The sequence below is a fragment of the Silurus meridionalis genome, chromosome 3 (genome assembly GCF_014805685.1).
Source record: "Silurus meridionalis isolate SWU-2019-XX chromosome 3, ASM1480568v1, whole genome shotgun sequence".
Classification (NCBI taxonomy): Eukaryota; Metazoa; Chordata; class Actinopteri; order Siluriformes; family Siluridae; genus Silurus; species Silurus meridionalis.
This window is the reverse complement of record NC_060886.1, coordinates 4,259,432-4,286,153: the sequence shown is the minus strand read 5'-3', so window position 1 is coordinate 4,286,153 and position 26,722 is coordinate 4,259,432. Positions and strand designations below refer to the sequence as shown.

At 39.6% G+C, this 26,722-nt stretch overlaps 1 protein-coding gene across 1 annotated transcript in view; it reads right to left on the bottom strand.

Moving 5' to 3' along the window:
• The window catches only part of LOC124383122 (receptor tyrosine-protein kinase erbB-4-like), a 415,468-nt gene that overhangs the window by 157,755 nt on the left and 230,991 nt on the right, over window positions 1-26,722 (bottom strand). Inside the window, exon 3 of the mRNA XM_046845511.1 lies at window positions 18,885-19,071. Coding sequence (XP_046701467.1) covers window positions 18,885-19,071 — 187 coding nt within the window. The remainder of the gene's footprint in view (window positions 1-18,884; window positions 19,072-26,722) is intronic.

Below are 26,722 nucleotides of genomic sequence, written 5' to 3'. Positions count from 1 at the left end.
TCATATGTATGTATATATATATATATATATATATATATATATATATATATATATATATATATATATATATATATAAACACACACACACAAAACCATAGCGATTTGCAAGAAAGTTGTGAATAATATTAAAATAATGAATATAAACTATGAAAATTAGTTTCCCTTGATGTGGTAAAAAAATAGGAAGAAATTATTGAATAGGGACACAAAAGAATAATAAAAAAAAAAGATATAAATGCCTATTCATTGACAATGGATTCAAATGTCATTCATTTTGCAAAGAAGGCCTTAATCACCAGCTGAACACACTTATAGTGTCCTAAAAATGCACAAATGTAATTTTTTTTTAATTCTTTTAAAATCACCTTCCAAGTGGTATTTTAAAATGTCATGCAGTGAGGTTTGGTCTAACTCCTGCCTGAGTACAAGAGTGCAGCGTCATTGATATTAGATTAGTCACTTTCAGGGACTGTGTGAGAGAAAGAGAGGGAGAGATAAGGGCAAAAAAGGAAATATACATGAAGAAGGACTTAGGGGATAGAGAGAGAAGGAAGAGATGAGGAGAATCCAAAATTGAGAGGAGAGGTATAGAGGAGTGGAGAGATGGAAATGAATGATGGAGTGAAAAATATGTAGTAGGAAGAGGGCATTGGAAGGAATATGTGTATTATGTATAAAGAAAATACACAAAATAGAAATAGAAATTTGTGCCAGAAATAACAATATAATAAAGTTTAAATAAAATAATGTGGGTCTAGCAACCAGGAGGCTACAAAAGCACATACCGTGGAGACAGCACTAGCTTTTGTTTGTTCAGGAAGCGCTCTGTGTGTGTCTGTTTTTGCCGGGGTAAGTATTGGTAAGTTGTTTTAAGTTTTAAAATATACAAAAAATAAAATAAATCGGAAAAAAATGGCTGCATTTCTCCTTGCCCCCGCTTTATCACGGGGGGATACACACAGCCTATGTAGCTTGTCTGGGAGCAGAGCATGCTCGGTCAGCTCCTTTAACTAAACTGGCTGTGGGAGCATTTCCTCCATGAGGGGGTGGGGATATACACCTTATATACGCCTATATACTCCTTCAAGGAGGGGATGGGGAAATACGCAAGTAATCCCATGGAGGAAACGGCCCCACAGCCAGTTTAGTTGAAGGAGCTGCTGGAGGTAGTGACTCGTGCTGTTGCCAATGGATATCACCTGGCCAGTCAATAAGCAGATACTACGTCCCCTGAGCAAGATGGATGAACGTTTCTTGCACCCTATGTCACTACCTCCATGCCGGGTCTGCCTTTCTTCCCAGACCTGCACAGTGAGGTAACCAGGTCATGGAATAGACCTTGAATGAGTGAGGTTGTAAGACGATGGCTATTTCTCCCTGGGTGCTGCATCATTCCTTATGGCCACAGTACTGCCCACCAAGCCTCTGCAAACTACTTGGTTTTGGTGGGCAAGGCTTACACGGCAGCGGGTTAAGACACCGGCCGTGTTGCAGGCTTATCAGGCCGACCTGCTGCAAAAGCCTGATAGGGAGTGCCTACAGGCAGTGATGGGGTCAAAGATGTGTCATGCAACAGACCTGGCTCTCAGGGCTACAAAAGAGTCCGCTAGGGTCATCGGCCGGTCTATGTCCGCCCTGGTCTCCACAGTGAGACACCTATGGCTTACCCTTCCAGTCTGACAAGGATAGAGCCTTTTTGCTGGATGCCCCTGTGGTGCCAACTGGCCTTTTGAGAGGACTTGATTAGCCTAATAGTTTAATGAGAGGATTCAATTAGGACTAATACTCTGATGAGAACATTTAATTGGTCTAATACTCAAATTTTAACACCTGATGAGATTGGCCATACACTATCTTATGTATTTTATTAGCAATGTGTCTGTCAAAGTGAACTCACACCTGGTGAGTCTGTTTCTGAAGGTCAATTGGCCTCTGTAACTTATTTAGAATTCAGACCCTTCCCAGGTTGTCCCACAAGACCTCACTGTTACGCTTCTTTCTCTGGCTTTTGTAGCTGCTGCATTAGAGCTAAATCACTGATTCTCATCTATAAATCCAAAAACTGACCAGCACGCCCTCTACCTCACAGCACTTATCTCACCTTGTACCACACCACGATCCCTCCATCCTCTACCACTGTACCACTGGTCCCAACATCTCTCAAGAAAGATCTGCTTTAAGACTCCTCTCTGTTCTAGCATTTATGTGGTGCAGCAAACTTCCACTTAATGTCTTAGTTAAATGATGTCTAAACACCTTCTTCCATAATTACCAAGATAAGCACTTCTAAGCTTTTCTAACTATTTTCTCTCCTAAAATAGTGTTTAGACTGAGGGTATTCTTCTCCTATAAAACCAGTATTCATTATCTTGTATTCATTCTTTACTCTAGTCCTAATGAACCAGTGTTACACAGACGCGGAGGCAGAAAGTGTAAAATCCATTTGCGGAGTTTATATATCCAACAAATCCAAAACAAAAACCACAAACAGAGTAAAGAGACAGTCCAGTAACAAGGAGCAATCAACAACCAAACAAACGAGGCAGGTAGAAAATAGGAAATCAGAAACAAGGTATACAATATAGAGTAAATCACAGAGGAGCAAAGTAACAATGGTTTGGTATGCACTTGAGGAATTACAATACATCGCACTGAAGTTAGCATTAGCATGGTTGAAGGAACTACAAACAGGAAGTGTTCTTTGACCCGGATGATGCTAGTATTCTGGTAAAGGGGTCCCTTTGCTGAGGTGGAGGAGGAACTGCAGCTGGAACCGTTACAGAATCCCCCTCTAAGAACACCTCCAGGGGTTTCTCTCCTAAGATGCCATCCCTGGAATGTGGGTGCCAAGCAATTAGGCTGGTTCCTGTAAAAATCCTTTGTGAGCAAAGCGTCAAGGATGTTGTCTTTATCCACCCAGCACTGCTCCTCTGGTCCAAAATGTCACCAGAATGTAATTTGAACAAGCCTTGGGGTACGGTGGATGCCGCCTCTAGGTTACAACCATAATTCTCGTTCCCCGAGGAAATGAGATGCTGCGTCGTAAGGCTTTGGGAACGCCATTTGTAGCTTCCTGGTTTACGTGACGTCGCACGCCGATGACGTCACGTCTAAATGCCTATTGGTCAGATTTCACATGTGGTTACGACGCAGCTCGAGATCTGGAAGGGGAACTGGATGCTCTGTACTGAGTGGCATGTGATCCCAGTCCAGGAGTAGTTCCTCAGGGATATACCTTTTATCGGGTAGACAACCAGGGGGAGTGGGTCATTGATTTGGGCCCTCTGTATTTCCTCCATGATGATATAGGATGGTGGCAGAATGGGATCAGATTACAATGGTCTATCAATTGGGTCATGATGATGAGAAAGGAAGTCTGCTTTACTGCTCTTAGTGCCCGGTAGGTAGGATACTGAGAATTTAAACTGCATGAAAAATAGAGCCTAAAGAGCCTGGCGGGGGTTCAATCAATTTGCTTGCTTAATGTATTCCAAATTACTATGGTCTGTGATGACTAGAAAGGGGTTTGGGTGCCTTTCAGCCAGAGTCTCTATTCCTCTAGTGCTCCTTGATAGCTAAAAGACATAGTTGCTTAGCTTATGTTAAAAATAATCTCAGGGGAGGAACTTGCCTGGGTTGCCACGACGTTGGGAGAAGATCCCCCCGATCCCACAATGTGAAGCATCCACTTCTACTGCAAAGAATAGTTTGGGGTCAGGATATTGAAGAATTGGTGCCATGGAAAACCATCATTTGAGTGTTTTAAAGCCTTCTGCGCATTGTCAGACCAGTGGAGTTTAGAGGGCTTAACCTTAGAGTTGTAAGAGAGGGAAATTTCCGAATCTCTGAAACCTGGGCAACTCTTTGACATTCGACGGCGAAGGGCCAATCCATCACTGCTTCAACATTTTAGACCCCTGACGACTAATGATGTAGCACAGGAACTAAATGGATCTCTGTGCTCACGTTGGTTTTAAAGCTTAAAAAAGGGAATACATTCTGGTGAAATCCATGTAGATGTTAACTATTTAGCATTTGTTCTGCCTAATTAGAGAAAAAATAATAGCCTTAGAATGGCTAGGTCCTTAAGACAGTTACACATGTTTATATCTTTTGTGTCAATGTTCAAAAGAAGATAAAAAGAAAAAAGCTTGTGGTAATTGTCTTTAGAGCCTACAAATATAATAAAAAATATATATAAAAGTCCTCCTTGAACAGGCGGGAAAAAGATAAAAATTTTGTTTATTTTCATTTTCAATTGCAGCTTTTTTATGAATATTTCTTGAATATTTCTTGAATATTTCTTTTTCTTTCTTTTAGATAAGATATTACAAAACCCAGCCATTAGGGTTGCACAAGCCAGTGCACTCTTGAAACCGGTCCAAAGCCCAGATAAATAGGGAGGGTTGCGTTCGGAAGGGCATCCAGAATAAAACATGCCAAATCAAATACCGGATTGGTCGAGACCCAGGTTACCAACGACAGCCACAGATCACTATTGTTTGTCAACAGGCTCCCGGTAAAAATTGGGCTACTGTTGGCCAAAAGAGGAGAAGAAGAGGTGGAAGACATCTACAGAGACAGCAGGAAAATGAAAAGTGGAGGAGTGTGGGGGTTAGGGTGGGTACTTTAAATGTTGGTACTATGACTGGTTAAGGAAGAGCGGTAGCTGATATGATGGAGAGGAGAAAGGTAGATATGTTGTGTGTTCAGGAGACCAAGAGAAAAAGGAGTAAGGCCAGGAACATTGGAGGTGGGTTTAAACTGGTGTGGATGAAAAGAGAAATGGTGTAGGGGTGATCCTGAAGGAAGAGTACAGTAAGTGTAGTGGAGGTGAAGAGAGTTTCTGATAGGGTGATGCATGTGAAGCTGGAATTATGGTCGTAACCTAGAGGCGGCATCCACCGTACCCCAAGGCTTGTTCAAATAAATGTCATTAGTGCTTATGCTCCACAAGTGGGTTGTGAGATAGAGGAGATGCAACCTGAAGAAGATTTAAGACTGTAAGTTGTTGGCAGGGGACAGTGTAGCTAGACAGCATCAGGTGGGGGTCTGTAGGATGGTTTTGGAGGTGAAGAAGAAGAGGAGGAGAGTGAGGACTAAAAGAAGAATAAGATGGAAACTGATAAGGGAAGACTGTAGGGACATGAGGTAGGAAAATGCTTAGGATGCAGTTAGCAAGTCAAGTCAAGTCAAGAGGCTTTTATTGTCATTTCTACTATACACAGTGGTACACAGTACACAGTAAAAACGAGACAACGTTCCTCCAGAACCCTGGTGCTACACTAAACAACAACAAACAAAACAACATAGAGCTACAACACAAGTTACATAAAGTGCATCGAGTGCAACCTGGTGCAAACAGTGCAGACAGACAGTGCAGACAGACGACACAAGACAAGACACAAAACCCTATATAGCGCCGACCAGTAAACCTACTGTATACGTTATTATACAGTACTGTATAAGAAAACTGTAAAAACTATACAAAATAAAACAACTATATCCCAGAAGTGACTATAAACAGTACAATGTAGTGCAAAAAATACAGCAACAGTCGAAGGTGCAAAAAACAGCATGTAAACAGTAAACAGTACAATACAATGATAATGATAAATGTGCAAAAAACAGCAGTTGAGAGTGTGGTACAGTTGAATATAATAAATAATAAATAAATGAATGGTGGTGGAATGGATTGAGATGAGTGATGAGTGTGTGTTAGGTGTTAAGTCCAGGAAAAATGTTACAGTTCGTTACACACATTTGAGTGCATGTGTGTGTGTGAGAGTTCCGTTTCATTTCTGTGTATTAAGAAGCCTGATGGCTTGTGGAAAGAAATAGGAAGCAGGAAAGAGGAAAAGAGGAAGGCCAAGGAGGAGGAGGTTTATGGATGTGGTGAGGGAAGACATGCAGGTATCAAATCAAATCAAATCAAATTTAGTAGTTGGGTTGAAAGAGGCAGATGTAGAGGACAGGGGGGTATGGAGTCAGATAATTTATCCTGTAGTCATATTAACAAGGCCAGCATGTTAGTTTTTTGGTAAATTGTGTGCTTGTCATTTTTTTATTACCCAAGTTACTTATTTGAGTAATTAATTATTTTGTCCTTTGCATTATTTGCTGTGTCATGCATTTCACAGTCAGGCCATTAGTGTTGTCCTCCGATGAATCAATCCACCTATTTATACCATCATTAGAAACCATCAATATTATCGAGAGACGCAATATAACAGAGAGCTGCATCACAGATGGGAATCTCATACAGTGAGAATGAAAGTCCTTACTAAAGCAAGTTTTGACACGGCACAATTTAACACATCTCCTTTCACTGTAGCCACAACTGCACCGCCCGCATGCATCAGCTCTACTGTACCAGAAGCATCTGTATTAACTTCATAATATAACCCCCGGTTCACTGTCTTCCTCCTTCCTTTCACAACTTTTTCTCTCGGGAGTTTATCTTTTGGCATTGTCGTGCGTTTAAAAATCACCCGATGGAAGGTTTTTCTCCCGAAGCCGTGCAGCTCAGTACACAGGTGGGGTGCGTTTTTTCGTTTCCGTTCGGAAATTTCATTGGTCTAATGTTATGGGGTTCAGTTTTTTGGCTTGAAGTTTGTGAAACCGGAAAAAAACCCAGGAAAATCCATAAATTAGCTGCTTCGTTAGCTGCGGGGTTCAAAACGTGGGAAAAAGTAGCAGCTTATTTTTAGTTAGCAGACACTTTAAAGATCGACCTTGTTGGACTATCCTCTCACAGTTGATATGGAAATGAAAAGATTTCACATTCATGCGACTTCCAATTCAAATTAAAATCTCACTAACGCTTAATTCACTCACTTTTACCAACTAAGCAGGGAGACCTTCAGACTAAAGTCAGGAAATGAATACGACTAATTAAAATGGATCATGTGCACACACGTGCGCACACACACACACACACACACACACACACACACACACACACACACACACACACACACACACTCAGTGAGAGAATATGTCAATGAAAAAATCAATGAGGCCATATCAGAATTTCATACGAGTCAACTCTGACCTCAGTGGATCGTCTCTGTGCTGCTGAGAGCACTGTGTCTGATTTCAGAGCCTCAACATTGGACCTATTTGGTGAATAGATTTGGATTGTTTACATCTTTGCTGCATTTGTTCACTATTTCTCTTGACGTGTCTGAATGTGTTATTCTCCCTCAGAGCCGCCCTCACGGAAATACAGCCTAATACATTTTAGACATACTACAGATAAACAAACATAAATAGACAGACAGACAGACAGACTGATGATAGATAGATAGATAGATAGATAGATAGATAGATAGATAGATAGATAGATAGATAGATAGATAGATAGATAGATAGATAGATTATTTTATAGGTTGATTTAAATAGGCGAGGTTGTAGTAAGTTCTAGATAAACTAACCGATATTAGAAAACAAACATTATGAGATCCATTATGAATTCAAAATGAAAGAAAATATTTGACGGAAAATTCAAACTAGCACCTGTACAGGTGTCTTTTTTTTTTTGCAAGTAAAATATCTCCGGAAATGTATAATCGTGATAAATCCGACAATAAACGACATGCTTTACATCTCTTCAGGTCTCTAAAGGTCAAACCCTTTCATCGCTGTCCCCATTGCTCACATGCAATCAATCACATTACACGTCTCTAGAGGGCGCCTAGGAAGGGGACTGACATGATAATGTGACAGAAGGACCGGCGAGGTTAGGACGAGGCTGATGCGCTCGTGCTTGTGGAGGTGGTGGAGAGAGAGAGCAAGAAGAAAGAGATATTGAAAAAAGAGTGGAAGTTGTATAAGTGTGTGTGTGTGTGTGTGTGTGTGTGTGTGTGTGTGTCTGGGCTGTGTTCCAACCCTGAACTGCCTCAGGATGTCAGGACACTGAGTGGGTTCAGCATTCAGCTGACAGTTCCCTTTTTTTGCCAAATGCTGCCATTTAGCTGTTCCTACATCACACACACACACACACACACACACACACACACACACACACACACACACACACACACATGCAGGTGCACACACACAGGTAGACAAGGATAAAGCAATAACTATAAATAACGAGATAGATAGATAAATTCAGTAAAGAGAGAAAGAAAGAGAGAGCAAATTTTCTATACTGAACATCAAATTGTGACAAAACAAAAAAAAAAGAAAAAAAAGTAAGAAAGGGTGAGAAAAAGAGCATGAGAAAAACAAGACGAAAGCAAGTGTGTATTTACGTGTGTGTGTGTGTGTGTGTGTGTGTGTGTGTGTGTGCACTCGATCCCCGTGGGCATGGCTGGTATTTCAAACATTTCCCCCGTCGCCTGAGCTCCCTCTCATTCTGGCATCTATGCAATATAAACCTCTATTGTCCACCATTACAGCATGAAATGCTCACTTCAGGTCATCTCTCCGTCCGATTGGGTTACACTGTTTCCCAATGCCATCCACAAGAGGGACCGGGCAAAGCGGGACAATCCACAAAGCTTGAATTATTCAAAACCTCGGCTCGGTCCCTTCGGCTCAGCCAAGCTCAACGAGTGGAAGCAAAGAAAACAAGTCTTAGATAATAATAAGCAGCCGTGTTCTAATTCGAAGCCTCTTTACTCGTCCCCTTCTGCCTCCCTGCAATTCTTACAGGAAATCACCAACAGAAACTCCAGTGGTGTAAAGTATTTGAGTAAATGTACTTTTTTTAATGTACTTATGCAACTTTTTTGGCTACTTTACTAATTTGACTGAGTTTTAAAGATATTGCTTATATTTGCTCTCTACTCACCTACATTTGTGATTTAATTCCGAACCCTCGATAATTCGCGGTTCAAAACTTGCAGCTTGGAAAATTCGCGGGTTCTCATTTGGAACGTAACTAACGGCAAGTTGCGGATTATCGTAAAATTAGCGGGTAACCGAAGCGGGACCGAACGTTCAGGAAAGTTAGGAATAACATTGTAAACTATGTATTTGGTCAAATACTGTACACCATTACATTTTTATGTGACATAATGTCTAGATGAAATCACTAAGGGTACCATGGGGGCTACGAGGGTTTGGATTTTCGGAACTCGCCTTTGAACGTAACGTAACCCCCGCAAGTTCCGGGGGACCACTGTATACACTTTTTACTCCACTATATTAAAACAATAAGTGTCACCAATTACATTTAGCACGTCAGTTTTTCCTACTTCTACAAGGTATTGAAGGTACTAGATTAAAGATGTGCATCTTTGTAACTTAAACCGATGCGATTCACATCTCGAACGTTCGTACCATGAATTTGTTCGTAAGTTGTTACTGTGTTATTGACTACGCATATCTTCTAATTATGGAAGAGCTATAAATACTATCAATTAAACAATAAAATATACAAAAACAAATGTAAATATTCGAAATACAGTATATAATTTTTTGTATTAAGTAATATATATATATATATATTATATAACAAAAATCATTTAATAAATATTAATTTGCTCGAGTCCTGTGCGCATCATGTCAACTCGTTACGGTTGACAACTAGCTAGCGACTAGCTACCATTTGGCATTTTTTTTGACTCGAACGGTTTGTTCGTATACGCAAACGTTCGTTAAGTGGGGGTCGTCTGTACATATGAAGCCGCTACCAATGCAATGCGATACGATTCAGCCCATATTAAGATACAATGTGATCAGATTTCAATTTCTTTCTACACAATGTGATTCAAAAAATATGATGCAATGCAATTCAATATGGTAGACATTTTTTTGTTTGGTTCAGACAGACAACAAATCTTCAATTTACTTAGGTGCCTTCTGACTTCTAATACATGGACCTTTCACAAACAGGCTTATGTAGTTAAAAGAAAAAAAGATTCAATAAAACCAGATGTTTTTTTTTCCTGTTCTGTTTCCAGGAAGATGCAGCTCTACCTCTGCCATGTTAATCTGTATTCTATGTTTTAGAATCCTAGAGTTTAAGAGCGCTTAAGAAACAGTTCAGTAAAAATAAATCAATCTACATATAATATATTGCCCACAAATTATTGATTACTTTTTAAATATTGAAAGTGTAGCACATCTACTAGTAATTATAAAGAAATAAATAGTTTTTAACAATGCAAATACACAAAAAATACAAATAGCATAAAAAAATTGCGATACAAATGGCAACTTGTATCCCATGCACACTTTTTCAAATCGATAAATCACATCATTAACTTTTATTTTTAAGACCAATGTGAATTGTTGAATCTTACCCTCGCTATACTAGACACAATGTTCCTTTTTGCGCCAAATGAAGCTACTGCACATGAAGGCGAATTAACATCTTGTCAAATGCCATACTTCGTTATGTGATACTGTAATTTTATTAGTTAATTGACAGTATGTTTTTAAAGATTTTCTATATTCTTGTTTGATTTATGTTTCGATTTGGCAAGTTGTTGATTTCGGAAAGGCTGTGGTTAAGTCAAGTAAAGTTTGTTTCTATTGCGGTTTTTACAACAGACATTGTCTCAAAGCAGCTTTACAGAAATTTAACAGTGAAGGTGAACAATGTGCATTTATCCCTGATGAGCAGCCGTGGCGACTGTGGCAAGGAAAAACTCCCTTAGATGTTATGAGGAAGAAACCTTGAGAGGAACCGGACTCAAAAGGGGAACCATCCTCATTTGGGTGACATCAAGAGTGTGATTATAGTCTTTAAACAATACAGAAGAGCCTACGTTTAATACGAGTGAAACACTAAGAATTGTACTCGTCATATTGGAATTGGTGACTTTTAACTTTAAATTTTGTAGGAAGGTATCAATACTTTTACTTTTTCAAGTATGATTGTCAGCTACTCTTTACACCTCTGCAGAAAACACACCATGCTACCAACTGGGCTACGGGTTTTAGCATGGAAGCTGGTTTCCTTTTAATTTGCGTACACATTAGAGTGTGTGACGCAGTTACTCGTGGCCCGTTTGCAAAAACCGAACACGTAAATGGTTCCCATGCAAACGAGGGAGACGTGTCCAAAGAGTGAAGCTGAAACTCTTTTCCTTTTGTGGCATTTTTTTTTCTTTACATTTCATGTCACATTTATAAAGAATCTGTATAATTCCTGTGCTATAGTAGCTGAGGTTCTATATACAATTATTTGACATTGAACAGGTGTGATAATAAACATGTAGCCTTACTTCTGATTAACACACATAAATTATAAAAATATAATTCAACATTTCAGGCTATTTGTACGTTCATAAAATGTAGCTTTCTTCCTAAACACGTTTGAACGTGATTATCTCAAAAAGTCAAACATGTACAGCATGCTACTCACATATAAACTAGAAGTACTTGTGTTAACTATAGTGTAGTGCGAGTTTTGCCATTTTATCTTTATTATGCAGTCAACACCATTCATTAGTCAGCAATATAAGCTAACATAATCAGCTAGAGGTCTGAGCTAAGATTAGCAGCTAGCAATCGGAATACATTATTAGCCATCATTTTGACGCATTACGAAACAGAGTAAGATATGAAATGAAACTTTATCATGTACAAATAACGAACTTACCGACTGCTCAATTAAAGAGATTATTGGCAACTAGTGATCTGATTAAAATGGTACTTCATTAACTCTTCTATTATCCTCAGTAAATATAGAAATAACAATGATATGACATTTATATTTATTTATTATATTAACACAGTTTAGAACATCTTAGATCTTTCTAATGATCAAAATTCTACACACATTTGTTTTCGGGTGTAGATATTCACTCTAACATGCTATACTGGTGTACCGTATTTTTTGGACTATAAGCCGCTACTTTTTTCCCACGTTTTGAACCCCGCGGCTTAAACAACGAAGCGCCTAACGGAACGGAAACAAAAAAACGCACCTCACCTGTGTTCTGAGCTGCACGGCATCAGGAGAAAAATCTTCCATCGGGTGATTTTTAAACGCACGACGATGCCAAAAGAAAAACTCTTGAGAGAAATAGTTGTGAAAGAAAGGCGGAAGACAGTGAACTATGACTTTCTTGGTAGGCTACTGTTTAGATACAAGCCGTTGTAGCACGTTGAGTCTGGGTGAAGGGAACTCACTAACTCGCTAACTCCAGTTGCAACAGAAATCATATAAGCACAGACAGGTTTCCAAAACTCGTGCTTTTTTATTTTTCTTGGCAACAGCGTTACGGGTTAGTCAAAGAAACTTAGAAATAAGCATCAGAAAATAATAAGGACATATTCCTCGGCCTTGCACACATGCAGTAATAACGGAAAAATGCGGCAGCAGGCTATTCCCAAAATGCAGCTCTGCTCTTAAAGGAGCCACAACATATTTCACCCGTTACACCGTGTAACAGACACTGTCTTTCATTAAAGCCTGTGCAAAGTTCATTAGTTTCAGTGTAGGAACCTGCGGCTTATAGACAGGTGTGGCTTATTTATGTTCAAAATAAAAATCTTTGTCAAATTCAGTGGGTGCGGCTTATATTTGGGTGCGCTTAATAGTCCAGAAATAACGGTAATATTCACTATAAATGTGTGTATTCAGTATAATATCTAAACGTTCCATCTATTTCTTGTGTGAGTTTTTGTGCCATGGGTGAGGGAAAAACATAATTTTTTATAGCTTACAGGGGAGAAGCAAACATATAAAAGCTTGCACAGAAGCCTTCTTAACCATCTCCCTTTGTGCCCTGAGCTCTTTATGCTCTCTCTCAATTGACAATGGCCTCTAAGCTCTGAAGGCTTATTTAAAGGGCTATTTAAGTAGGCAACAAAGACATAAATTATTTGACACAAACGTTTTAGCAAATATGTATTAAAAAGTCATATTGTGGAGTTTTAAATTGCTCAGGAGGTTAAATTGACCCCTGGAGGAGAAAAATTGTCAGATTTTAGGGTGACTGAAATGAGAACAATTTTCAAAGCATGTCAAAACATCTGCAGGATCTAAAAAAAAAAGGCCTGTTTTATTTCTCTATTCTATTTTTTATTCTTCTTTTTTTGTATCATTCTTATTTTATTTTCTTATTCCTTTATATGTCCTGGAGCAGCCATAAAAAGCCTTTCACTGCATACCGTACAGTGCATGGTTATGTATCTGGCAAATAAAATGCTATGTCTCTTTTACTATAGAAATGGATTAGAAATGTACTGCAGTGAAGAAAAATTCTCCCAATCTTGCCTCTGTCCCTTTTTTTTTTTTTTTTTTTTGGTATGATGGAATAATAACCACACCATGTGTTTGCACGTCCTCTCTCATCTCACAGAGGCACCTAACAAGCGACTCCAGCAGCTGCTGCCATTTTGGATCCAGCTGAGGATGGAGACGGAGTTGTGCCAGGCCATTCGTTCAAATAATCAGCATGCTTCACAGGAAAGAAAGAGCAAAGCAGTATGGGTTAAAAAAAAAAGATAAAAAAAAAGAAAACAAAAATCACAGCCTGGCACTTACTCTGCCACTTCAAGTCTCAGTGGAGATACGGATGTGGGGAATAATAACAGTGTTCAGGAAGTGAAGAAAAGAACAGAAAGAGCCCTAGTACAAGTCAAGGTTGGTGTTACATTTTCAGAGTGACAAAAAGGAAGAGCGATAGCTTGGTGTCAATAAATTGCACATTGAAAACAGCTCTTATCCTAAATCCTAAAAGAACTTCATGTAGTTCTTGGCGAATAATGACACACTCCAGGGTGCATAAATATATATACACTTTATAGATACCTGCCTTTTCCAGCCATATGAAGTTCTTCCCAAAAGTTTTACCACAAAGTTGGAGGCATACAATTGTATAGGATGTCTTTGTAATGTAAGAGCATCAAATTCTCTCTTCACCTGAGCTAGGAGACCCAAACCTGTTCTGGCATGACAATGTCTCTGTGCACAAAACAAACTCAATGAAGATATGCTTTACATGATTTGGATCTCATTAAAGTGGGAGCACAAGATCTGTAGTGTTCTGCTATTGAGCTCTGACCTCAACCCTATTGAACACTTCTGGGATGAATTTGAACAGAGATGTGGAATATGTTCACTGATCTTGATTCAATATACCGTAATTTCCGGACTATTAGGCACACCCAAATATAAGCCGCACCCACTGAATTTGACAAAGATTTTATTTTGAACATAAATAAGCCGCACCTGTCTATAAGCCGTCTACACTGAAACTAATGAACTTTACACAGGCTTTAACGAAAGACAGTGTCTGTTACACGGCTTGTATCTAAACAGTAGCCTACCAAGAAAGTCATTGTTCACTGTCTTCCTCCTTCCTTTCACAACAATTTCTCTCGGGAGTTTATCTTTTGGCATCGTCATGCGTATAAAAATCACCATCGGTGAATCTTTTCTCCCGATGCCGTGCAGCTCAGAACACAGGTGAAGTGTGTGTTTTCATGCCCGGTTGTTTTCAGCGTGTCGAATGATTCGCATTTCCTGTAGACAGTCCGAGTGAGGGGCAGGTCAAATGTCAGAGGAACATCATCCATATTTATGATGTGGTGCGGCTGATTCAGTGGGAGCGCATCTGATTTAATATAAAGAGTTTCATTGGTTCAGCAATTTCATTGGTCTAATGTTATGGGGCTCATTTTTTTCGCATGAAGTTTGTGAAACAGGAAAAAACCCAGGAAAAATCCATAAATTAGCCGCTTCATTGTTTAAGCCGCGGGGTTCAAAGAGTGGGGAAAAAGTAGCGGTTTATAGTCCGGAAAATACGGTAATACATAGAATTATGCCCATTCATAAGAGAAAATTATGTTTTATATATATATATATATATATATATATATATATATATATATATATATATATATATATAAACTGGATTCTGGAGTGGTGTTTGCAAACACTATCTAATCTGGATTCAAAACCTCCAAGATTTCTGGGCAAGTTATTCTAAGTAAGAAAAATTACACAACTCTGGCTGTATCCCAGGTCTTCTCACTTCACAAAACATGAGTAACTGACTTGATTTGTGAAGTAGTGTTGTATTGTTCTTGAAGGATTTATTTCATTCGGAAGGACGAGTCGTTTCAAAAAGTGATTCTTTAGTTTTCTACTGGATGCACATAAGCAAAGCATTGCAAAATTCTCCTTTATCTCCTTTAGTTTATGTCCAGGAAACAGATTCGAGTGGTTCATCTCTCAACTCTTCTAGGCCGACTCATTGTTTTTTTTTTAATATCACGTGACTCCCATAGACGCTATGCAGTCTATCAAACGAGAAACAGAATTGAGTAGTTCATCTCATGGGTCCTCTGGTCTGAGTCATTCGTTTATTAAGTGATTCCTATAGATGTTATGCAATGCAATAAATTTTGACATTATTGTTACAAGACACTACACAGTGCAATAGATCAGTTTTTTGGTCCGAGTCCTGACATTATTGTCAAACAAATTGCATTGTGAAGCATATATGGGAGTGAGGTGACAAAAGAACGAACGACTCGAACCAGAAGATATGAGAGGTAACAACTCATTCTGTTTATTTATCATTTGTCATTTGCTGCATTGTTATATTATTATTATTGGAACTATACTTAAAGTTTGTGTATGTAGTCGTGTTGGGGGATCTGGTTATTAAAAACCTTTTATATTATTTCTGATCAAAGGAACGAAATAAACTAAACTTTCTCTCGGCTTCTCCCATTAGGGGTCGCCACAGCGGATCATCCACATGTTTGATTTGGCACATGTTTTACGCTGGATGCCCTTCCTAACACATCCCTCCCCATTTATCCGGGCTTGGGACTGCCACTAAGAGTGGCTGGGGTTCGTTCCCTGACCAGGGATCGAACCCGGGCCGCAGCGGTAAGAGTGCCGCATCCTAACCACTAGACCACCAGGGACTAAGGAACAAAATGAACTAAATGACAAAAAAGATTTGTGCATTTTAATGAACTAGTTTCAAAGAACCGAGTCACAAAACTGTTCCGATCTTCTCATCACTATTGTGGAGCACAAATCTCCATAAAATCTAGTGGAACATCTTCCCGGAAGACTGGAGATCATTATAAGAGCAAATGGGGACTAAATGTGGAACACAAAGTTCATAAAGCATGTACCAATCTTGTGTAAAATGTTATCCTACCTATTATATATACCATATTATATATGACTCAGTATGAATCTGAGAGAAAAGAAAAGGAGTTGAGGTAAGTGTGCACCTTAATGGCCTGTCTGGAGGTCAATATAATGTGCTTCTGTTTCAGGGGAAAAGGAGCACGCCGACAGTCAAGAGCTTTTACACTGCACAGAATAGCAAAGAGAAGAAAAGCCTCTGGCTAACTATGATGTCAGGACAGAAACCCACCAAGCAGCAAACAGGAAACGACTCGTTGAAATGGCTCTGCGGCTCAGCACTTTTCTTCACAGGCCAATTTGGTCTACAGTCGAAGCTCGAAGTCTGGTTTCCGTACAGACCTTTTCTTTCTCATAATTATCGGCTTGCGTTTCGTGTCGCAAGTGCAACATGCAAAGACCTGACTCGACATTTGATTACGTCTCCCTGACCCAGTGTGAAAGTATTAACAGCGTAAACACTCGCCAGTACACCTGCAGTGTGGGAGAATGTCAAAATCAGCAGTTTTATGAGAAGGGAAAGATTCTGGGAGAAAACTGTCTGTCTCAAGGGTAGAAAATAGCTCACTGTGTTCACTGGTCCTGTCATGAAAGTTTACCTTGAGTACTTTTACTGGTTATTTGTCCCTAATATCTCATTCTATGCATTCATAATCTAGTTGATGATGTTTGACTGAAACCCAATGTTTCCTGGCAAACATTCAAAAATATTATTTCTTCTAATAGTTACAAACAACTTAAGGACTAGAAGCCACTTATCCCATGGCTATATCTTAAACTGAAAAGTGTTTTTGTCTTAAACCTGCACACAAAAGTGTATTTATTCAGTCAAACCCGTGGCTTGAAAAGTGAACAACAAATACACAAAGCACTGTGGCTTGTATTTTGATAGTCAGGCATCAAATCTGATTTGATTCAAAATTTCTTTGGCACAATAAAAAAAGATCCTGGCACCACCCTAGCAAGCTTAACCTTGAACTGCTCCATGGCACCCTGTCTGAAGTGTAAGTTGCTTTGAATAAAAGCTTTAGCCAAATGGGTTACATGTAAATCATGAAGATGTAAATAAAGTTGAGTGAAAATTCTTAGAAAAAACAAACTCACTTCCCATTACCATTTTTCCTTTGACTAAATTCTCATTGTTGTCTTTAGGCTTTGTTTCAATGGCCTTTTTTTTAGATAAAATAAAGTCTGCTAGATGAACCCTTGGGGGCCGGATGATTTGAATAACCATAGCTGCAGACTTTCATTTCTCTAAACCGGTGTGCAAACAGAATAAATAGCTAATGGATGCAAGTGAAGTAAGAGTTAAATGTTAAAATTAGGACCAATAGATTCTTAGAGACTTCTGAGCTACAGAGCACAAGTTAGTCAGAAGGGGTGATTGATCTTTTCATTATATATTCTGCTTGAAAGGAAGCATGCTGGGTGATTAGCAGTTAGCTAGTTGGTTCACACCTAGCAGTTAGCATGCTAGCCATGGGTATATTCCTGGGCATTGCATGGGCATACTTATATTGGTATTAGCATTGGCAGATGGACAGACAGACAGACAGACAGAGAAATTGATTGATAGATGGACGAATGAACACACAGACACATGACACACACACACACACACACACACACACACACACACACACAGTAATACATGGCAAAACCACATACAAGCATTCAGGCACACAAACAAGCAGACATTAACACACACACACACATACACAAGGATACACAAAGATACAGTCTCTCGCTCTCTCTCTCTCTCTCTTACATGCACACACACATTTATTGTAGACTAGCCTATAGCAGGTTTAGGGATTTATACTCAGCGAGGTTACACAGCTCAGTTTACAGAGCTTTATTACTGTCTGTCCTTTGTCTTTCTGGCTCCCAAACACACACACACACACACACACACACACACACACACACACACACACACACACATACACATATCCAAGCTTGATTGTACTCATATTTCCTCTATTTCTTATAAGTACTTTGGGAGGCAGATGTTTCGTGCCCATAAATATCAGTAAAAAAAGCCTCTGGTTCACAAAACTGCCCTGGAACCTGAAATTTCATTTCCGAATCGATGGAATTTGACAGCGTTTGCTTGCGGAGAGCCCTGCGGCACCAGGAAACATTTTAATAACACACCTAAGCACGAAACCTATGGACACTGAATCGCGTCCGCACAATTACAGAGAAATCCGTTGGAAAGAAATGATGACCGACTGCAGGCCACAGGCCAAATTCTGAATAAACACAAAGTGAAAAGCGGGACGTCATTAAGCCTGGTTTAATACCTCTGGCTAGCAGCGTAACCCATTAACGCTCACGTTTCTTTCGAAGGCAATGTCAGCCATACTGGCAGGTTTGACCTTGACGTGTAGCTCCTGAAATTTTCCCTCGAAACAAACCCCCAGGTTTTATGGTTCTAACTCTGAACGCAATTATTCAGCTGAGCTCAGTGGGCCGTCTCCCGCAACCCAAAACCCCCAACCCCCTACTCACACACCCCACCCTGCATCCCGGGATAGGAATGAGAAAACAAATCAATCACATATCAAATACATATTCATGTGCCTTCACCTCATTCAGAGACTTATTTGCTTCACAAGCAATCCAAAAAAAAAAAATCCAAAAGCGTCTAGCAAACAGACAGAAAAATATGAAAAAACCTCCATCCCAAATGTCAACTTTTCACAATGGAGCTTCCATTTTATTTCCTCTGTTTAATTTTTAAAGCTCTGCATTGCCAATCATAAGTGCCTGCTGTACCAATGCATTTCGAAGCCCTTACCTGTGAGGTTCTTGAGGCCGAGTTGACGCAATCCAAAATGGCCGTCTCTGCGGTAGTTGAGAAAGATAGAGAGGGCGTAGCGGTCTTCGTAGAGTCGCGTGCCACGGATGATGCGAAGGTTCTCAAGGGGCAGATAGTCGAACTGATTCAGAGCCACCAGCACGTAACCCGTCACTTCCCGGATGGACTGGAGATGGAATTAAAAAAGAACAGAAAAAAGTAGTGAAGTCTCATGCTGTGTTTGTTTCTCATCACAATTACTATTACGTGGAAAAACATTTATTTTGGCAAATCTGTCTTTCTGTCTGTCTGTCTGTCATCCTATGCACCAATCTCTCTGCTTATCCATTCATCTATCCAACCTATCCAACCTATCCAACCTATCTATCTATCTATCTATCTATCTATCTATCTATCTATCTATCTATCTATCTATCTATCTACACATGTACCAATCTATCTGCCATTTTAGGTACTAATCCATCCATCCATCCATCCATCCATCCATCCATCCATCCATCCTTCATTCATTCATTCATTCATTCATTCATTCATTCATCCATCCATCCATCCATTATTTTAGAAATGACCTGGGTCGATAAGGCATCCTTTAACACAGCAGAAATGCTTAAGTATTAAGTACAACCCCCCTACATTTAATCATGTGTAAACAGTTTTTTTACCAGAATTTAAAGAATAGTTATTTTTGGGTAATAAAAGTGATGTGATCTCATTATACAATGTTCCTCGCTGGAGGAACCGAGATTTAGTTAGAGAACATATTTAAGGAAATAACATCATGAAAACCAAGAATCTTTAAACAAACTAAGTAAGTTCTGGAAATTGATCATTCCTAATTTGGTTTATGTCAATTTTCCCATAGGGTGCTATAAAATCCATTCCTGAAAATTGTTACGAGTATGGCACAGTTACATCTCTGCAGACAGGAGGCTGTCTGTCAATGATGGTGGAGATTAATAACGCTGAGAAGCTGTTCACAAGACAACCGTAGCTCGGGCACTCCACACGTCTACGAAGGAATGGCGAGCCTTTTGAAATTCTGTTTGAAGTTTGCCAAAAGGCATGTTGGAGACTTAACAAACATGTCAAAAGTTCTTTGATCTGATGAAGCAAAACTTTTGCTTTTTCGGAATTGGCGCAAAAAGCTCTACATTTGGCCAACACCCAGCACTGCTCACCACAATGAGAACACCAGCTCCACAGTGAAGCACAGTGGTGGTAGCATCATGTTGAGCGTTACTCTCGGTCCCTTGGCTGCTTCTAGTTTCTTTTTTCAAACTAGATTGATTTCTAATTCAACTCTATGACTACATGGTTTAATTTCTTTTTTGATTTGTGTAACTTTTTTCCAAGGGAAATGTGTAAAAAGGACATACGTGTATTCATTCCATCACAGAGACGTTTCCATAAAAAACTCTGGGGATTTTCACTGCACGAAACGTTTCTTTTTAATAAAACTCCGGATTTCCGCATATGTGTTTAGTTGACTGTGCTATTTCACCACTATGTGCTGTGCCATGAGAGGTGTGCCAGGGCGCTACAGAGTGAACAATGGCTTTGTTTCCACACGACTTAGGCAGCAACTCTGTCTTTTGGTTGTGTAGTGTTGGTATAGTGGAATAAATTTAGAACAGGTCTCCAGGAAAACTCCTCCAGAGTGCTGAATACTATAAGAGGAAGCAGTGTGTGTGTGTGTGTGTGTGTGTGTGTGTGTGTGTGTTCCTCGTCTCAGTGACAGCTGTCAAAAGGAGTATGTATCAGCTCTGTGTATTGTGTAGAGTGTCACAGCCCGTCATGGTGCCGTCAACCTCCACCACTCTCGCCTGAAGACATGGACACACACACACACACACACACACTTATTTTAAGCTTTCATTTAACCCAGTTAATGCCACTTAGATATCATAAACTTTTATTATTTAGAAAGTGACCAACGATTTGTGACCAATATTTAATATGTAGATTGATTTCTCCTCGCTAAACTGTTTCTCGAGCGCGTTTTCTCCGCACCGCTACTGCTACGTGAACATCACAACATTACGGAGGCCGAGGCGTGTCCTGAGAGTCACATAGGATACAGATTAACATGGCAGAGGTAGAGCTGTAACTTCCTGGAGACAGAACAGGAGAAGAATATGTGGTTTTATTTAATCTTTTGACTTTTTTGCACTACAAAGGCGTGTTTGTGAAAAAGCCATGCGTTGGAAGTGAAAATGCACTTTAAGTAAATTTATAAATTGCTGTCTGTGTGAAGCAAAGAATCAAAAGTTAACTATCTGTACCATATAACAAAGCCAAGTATCAATATAGTAGTAGGTAGTTGTTGAGGAACTGGTAAACAATTGCTAGGTCAGTGATTAAGATTTTAAACGTCTTTCCAAAAACTCTGTGTTCAAATCTCAGCTCTGCCAAGCTCTTACTGCTTACACAAGGAACCTCAACCCTTAATTTCTCAGTTGTAGAAAATTAGATTCATTCCAGCTGCTGTAAATGTCTGTCTTTCTTTGTGGGGGAATACTTTTTCTTCTTTGGCTGCTCCTGTTATGGACACAACTCTGCTAATATATCCAGAATCTTGGGTTGTACGTTCTTTAGTAGCTTAGTGGTTGCACAAGCCTGGATAAAATGCACCCTTGAGTTATCCAGAGTGATGTGACAGGTTGGTAATTCGTGTTAAACGTGGGGGTGGTAGCTCAGTGGTTAAAGCATTGTTCTCGGAAACAAAACGTGAGTTCAAATCGCAGCACTACCAAGCTACCACTGCTGGGCCCTTGAGCAAGGCCCTTTATCCTCAACTGCACAGGTGTAAGTCGCTCTGGATAAAGGAATCTGCCAGATGCGTAAAAGTAGAGCGAAAATGTTTAATAGGATAATAAGGGTGGTATATGAATACTGGTGGTGTTTCTAATGGAAAATCTTGGTGTTTGATGGTTCAGAGTTGTGTTTCTGATGAAAAAATGTTGGCACTGTATTCAGAATTCAAGTGTTTCTGAATGGGATTTTTGGTATTTGAATGATTGTGTTTCAGATGGGGGATATCCATGTTTTATGGTTAATGGTATTGTTTTTGGTGGACAGGGTTGGTGTTTATAGAGAATAACACTTTGGATTATGAACAGCCTTTTTCACTGGATGGATAATGATACTGTTGCTAGTTGGGATCTTTGGGTGTAAGGGAAAATGTGCTTACTTGGTCTTATAATTCCCAGCCAACGCAAGACCTTTCTTCTGTACATTAATCACCTCATCCCTGTATACATAGACCTCATACCTTATTAATCTACTGCTATCTGTTGTAAATAGGCCACTTATGCACTCATGGTTAGATGCTAACTGCATTTCATTGGCTCTGTACGTGTACCTTGAACAAGGACAATAAAGTTGAATCTAAACTAATCTAATAGTATTTACAAAAGCGTTTGCTTGATGGAGAAACTTGTTTGGTCAACTTGTTAACTGACAATCAACAGAATCTGAATACCTCACACTTCCCATAACCATGAGTACATCCCATCTTTGTAAATTATTGCCAAATACTCCAGACATCTACATAGTCTGCCAACTACCCCAGAACCCCAGGCAGTGGCAAAAAAAAAAACAATTATTGTTACCTAGCAACCACTGCAAAAAAATGAACAAAAAAGGCCCTAGAAAACAACCAGGGTGAAAATCAACAACAAACAAAAGCATCTTTGTTACTCTTTAAATAATTTAATTAAAGGATTACTTACTGAAAGTCCTTTTTATTGTCTGTGTTCACTTTCCACAATTTCATTCTCTCTATTTTCCAACTTATTTATTTCATTGCTAGCAGATCAATGCTTTCCATAAAGTCTTTTTATTTTCTGTTTACTCAGTAAGAAGGTTCATAAGTAAAGGAAAACACCTTGTGATTATGAGCCTGGTTTTACAGATAATAACACAGATGAAAAAAAAAAGAAAAACCACCAGGCTATTTAGAGAACACCATCTCAGTCCCAATCACCAGCAGTGGTAGCTTGAAGGTTAAAGTGTGTGCTATTATTTATAGACCATGAAAGTGATTGGAGGGGGCCTGGATCTTTTCAAACCCCTTTCCTGAAAGCCTCTTCCAGTGAGCTGAGTGGGACACTCAGAGAAAAAAGCCTGTCCCCAAGAGCACACCATGCTCCTCAGGAGGCCTTTGGGGGTGGACATGTGCAGGTCCTGATAAAAGCATGCTGCAAATGCAGTGTCCTTATGTGTGAGCTTGACAAGCAGTGAACCAGGGGACATCTGGGAAAAGAAATGTGAAAATAGTCATCTGACAAAGGATTCGTTCTTGCAGCGGATGAAGCTGGCAGAAGTTTAGCGGTGAAGGCTTTGGGCCATAAATTAGATTATATCACTGTTTGGTACTTGACCTTTAGAGTATGGCACAATACATAACTTAATTTCCTTAACTGTAAGTCAATTTGAATAAAGAAGTACCTATCAAATGAATGTATCCTGGTCTTTGCAAGCATCTCAGGCGGTCTTAATGACCAGAAATATGCTTCATTTTAATTCTTTTGACTCCCAAACACCAAACACACAGAGTTAAGGAGTAATTTGATAATACAGGAACCTGTAGCTGACATCCTTAGCTTGTTCTGTTTACAGTGAACCCTATTAGGAAATGCAGAAAAAATTATAATATTGCATAACACTGTAAAACCGAAAGGTCTCTTACAAGGTATATTTGTAAAGAAACAAAAAAATAATGGTTAAGTGCATGGTTTATCTAATAAACAACAGGTAGTGAAAGCAATCAATAAAAGTGTCCTGGTCAGAATTATAAAAAAGACATGAACACAAGTAGTTTCCAGAATAACAGGCCAAACATGAACCGAAGATTCTTAACTCTAAGAAATCCAACAAATAGAAATGAAGACTTCTTAAATCATTGGTGCAAAAAAATAAAAAGTTGTTCAATAAAAAAGTGAATGCACTCATGTATGCTAAATAAGGAATAAGGACCTTTAGTTGTGTGGCATATAGTCACTCAGGGCAAGATAAACCCATGACAGTGTTTCTGCCCATTGCCCAGTGTTTAGCCTCTAGATCCTCAAGGTCCATGAACAGAATAGAGCTACACATTCACTATAGAGACTATATAAAAAATTATAGTTCTCTTTTTTGCTGCACATCCAGAAGCACTCATATCTTTTATAACAGTGCATTGCATTTCTCTTTCTTTGAAATCTTTTTTTTTTCCAGGTTCAACACAAAGCCATTCTTTATCAAAACACAGCAAATGATACATTAAGTTTTGAGTTATTATGCTGTTAATTCGAAACAGACCGAAGAAAAAAGATTGTTTTTTTTCCTCTTCACAAACTGTGGGCAAGTTTTAAAGCTTTTGCACATATATGAAAGACCCGGGGACATTCACTTGAGTGTTTTTCTCTTCCTGGTGGCTGAGCTTTGTTGGAGGAAGTGTGCCCAAGAAACAAAAGCTCCTTTCACTCCCAGAGACGTGGCCGGTATGGAAATAAAGTCCTTCAGCCCTGAACTTCTGAGAGCCATGGATGGGCAGAGAATAAGGGCTGAGAGGGTGGGAAAAAAAGAAGGAACAGGTGGTGGAGAAATTGTGTTTGTGTGTGCGTGTGTGTGTGTGTGTGTGTGTGTGTGTGTGTGTGTGTCTGTGAAGCAGATCATGGCTAGGCTCCTGTATATTTTAATACATAATTAATACTCCACCTGTTCCAGTTCAGGAGATGAACAGAGAGGGAAGAAGGAGGAAAAGAAAGCTCAAGTGTATTAGCATGTGAGCAGGGGATTAAGTGAGATCTCACAAGGGAAATAGACAGTAATAGAGAACAGGGTGAGAACGAAAGAGAGCACGAGACCAATTAAGAAGAGGAGGTAAGAGTGTAATGACACTATTAACACATTTAAGAGTCCCAACACATGTTACGCTGATTATCTCTCATTTACATACATATTGAACTTGTTGCTTAAACCAGAGGTGTTTTACATGTGCACTGAAAATATAGCTAACCTCACCAACTTCACAACAGACAGAACCTTAATAAAACTTGGAAAAAAACTTTAGAGAAGCCAGGCAGGAGTAAAAGAGCAGAAACAAAGTAATAAATATGATGAAATAATGTTCTGTGTGAGCTGATCATAAATAAATGCCTTGGGATGAGTACGGGGAAGCCCTAGGTATAAATATATCTATAGCTCCCAGGTGAGATTCTCCATTGAAGCAATGATAAGTCTCGGCAATGAACTCTTTCTTGGAAGTGTTAATCTTCTTGGTGTATTCATTTAGGATGTAAGACAGTCCAAAAGCAAGAAAAGTAATGTATCAAGACTAATCAGGTAGATCTGGCAGGCGAAAGGAGCCACAGTGGCATAAGGGTTGTTGAATAAATAATACAAAAGGTGGAAGTAGGCAGCATGGTTCTTCAATGTTTATAGCATTGGTCTACTGATAGGACAAGACAACCTCTGATACATACTGAGCACTGCAGACCAGGAACACCCCACTAGAGCTGTAGTTTTGGAAATGCTCTAACCCAGTCGTCTAGACATCCACATTTGGCTCTCATCAAACTCCCTCAAATCCTTACACCTGCCCATGTTTCCCGCTTCGAACACGTCAATGACTTCTGCCTAAAAAAATCCCACCCACTTACAGGTACCATGGTCAAGAGATAATCGGTGTAATTCACTTCACCTGTCAGTGGTCATAAAGTTACGCCTGATTGGTGAAACTGTTCAATTTGAATAAAAATGTCAGGCAAAAAAAGAGAGAACAATCAAACTTGCATGCTTCTTAATATGTGTCATAACTTGATTTTCTGTTCAGAGGATCACACCATCCACATGAAGTCCACCACTGCAGTTTCTGACAGCACCAGACATCTGCAGAATTGTATTATTTTTTGTGTGTTCTTTTCATTTCCATTTTTATCTTCCTCCTCCGACGTTCTGGACACGATCAAATTCATGCAAATGCTATCTTTAAAGGGCAACGCTGAAGTAGTTGGGTCAACTTTCATCGAAATGACAAAAAATAAAATATAGGGCAACCTCAAAGCACACTAAAGCTATTCACTTTGTGTCCCTGCCAAAACGCTTTCCCCGGAGTGATGCGCCTGATAAAGGACCTGATTTGAAGATGGGCATAAAAAGGAATTGGAGATAATCAGGACTCATCTAACGCCACAGTGAGTCTGGCGGTCATTAATCTTAGTTAAATAGTGAATCCAATAAGTCTTTGGTGGCTTTGAAATGCATGGCCAGTTCAGCAAGCATTCTTGACAGTGTGACAGATGCTTGTACGGCCTGCTGATGAACAGAGCCCGCTAGCAATGTTCACCTCATCGTGACAGTAAGCAAATGAAGATCCTGGACAGGCAGATTCGCAAATCTTCACTATTTGTTTGAAGATAGCCAGTGACTCAGCTTTTTGGACAGCCAGGGAAGTTTTTTACCTACTTTGAGTGTTTGGGGGGGTGGTGAAGAGAAAATGGTACAAGAGCAGGGCTTGAAAAATGTCCTCAGGTCCATTTTGTCTTTCTAATCAAGCATCAGTGCTTTAAATGGGATGTGGTCGGCTACAGGGAACCAGGGGAAAACTGCCCTCAAGCTTCCCTTAAGGCAGAGTTTGGATATTCCTGTCCTTGCACTCAAATCCCTACTAGTAGCACCTTTTTCTCCTTTTTCTCCGAGTGATCTCTGGTGTCTCATTAGCCAGTCACAATAAAAGGCCATTTGAAGAATGAGAACGAACAGATATAGCTCAGCAGTTTCTGGACAGGAAGGCTGTGAGTTCCAATCCGCAAACTGTCGAATGCCTGCCTCAT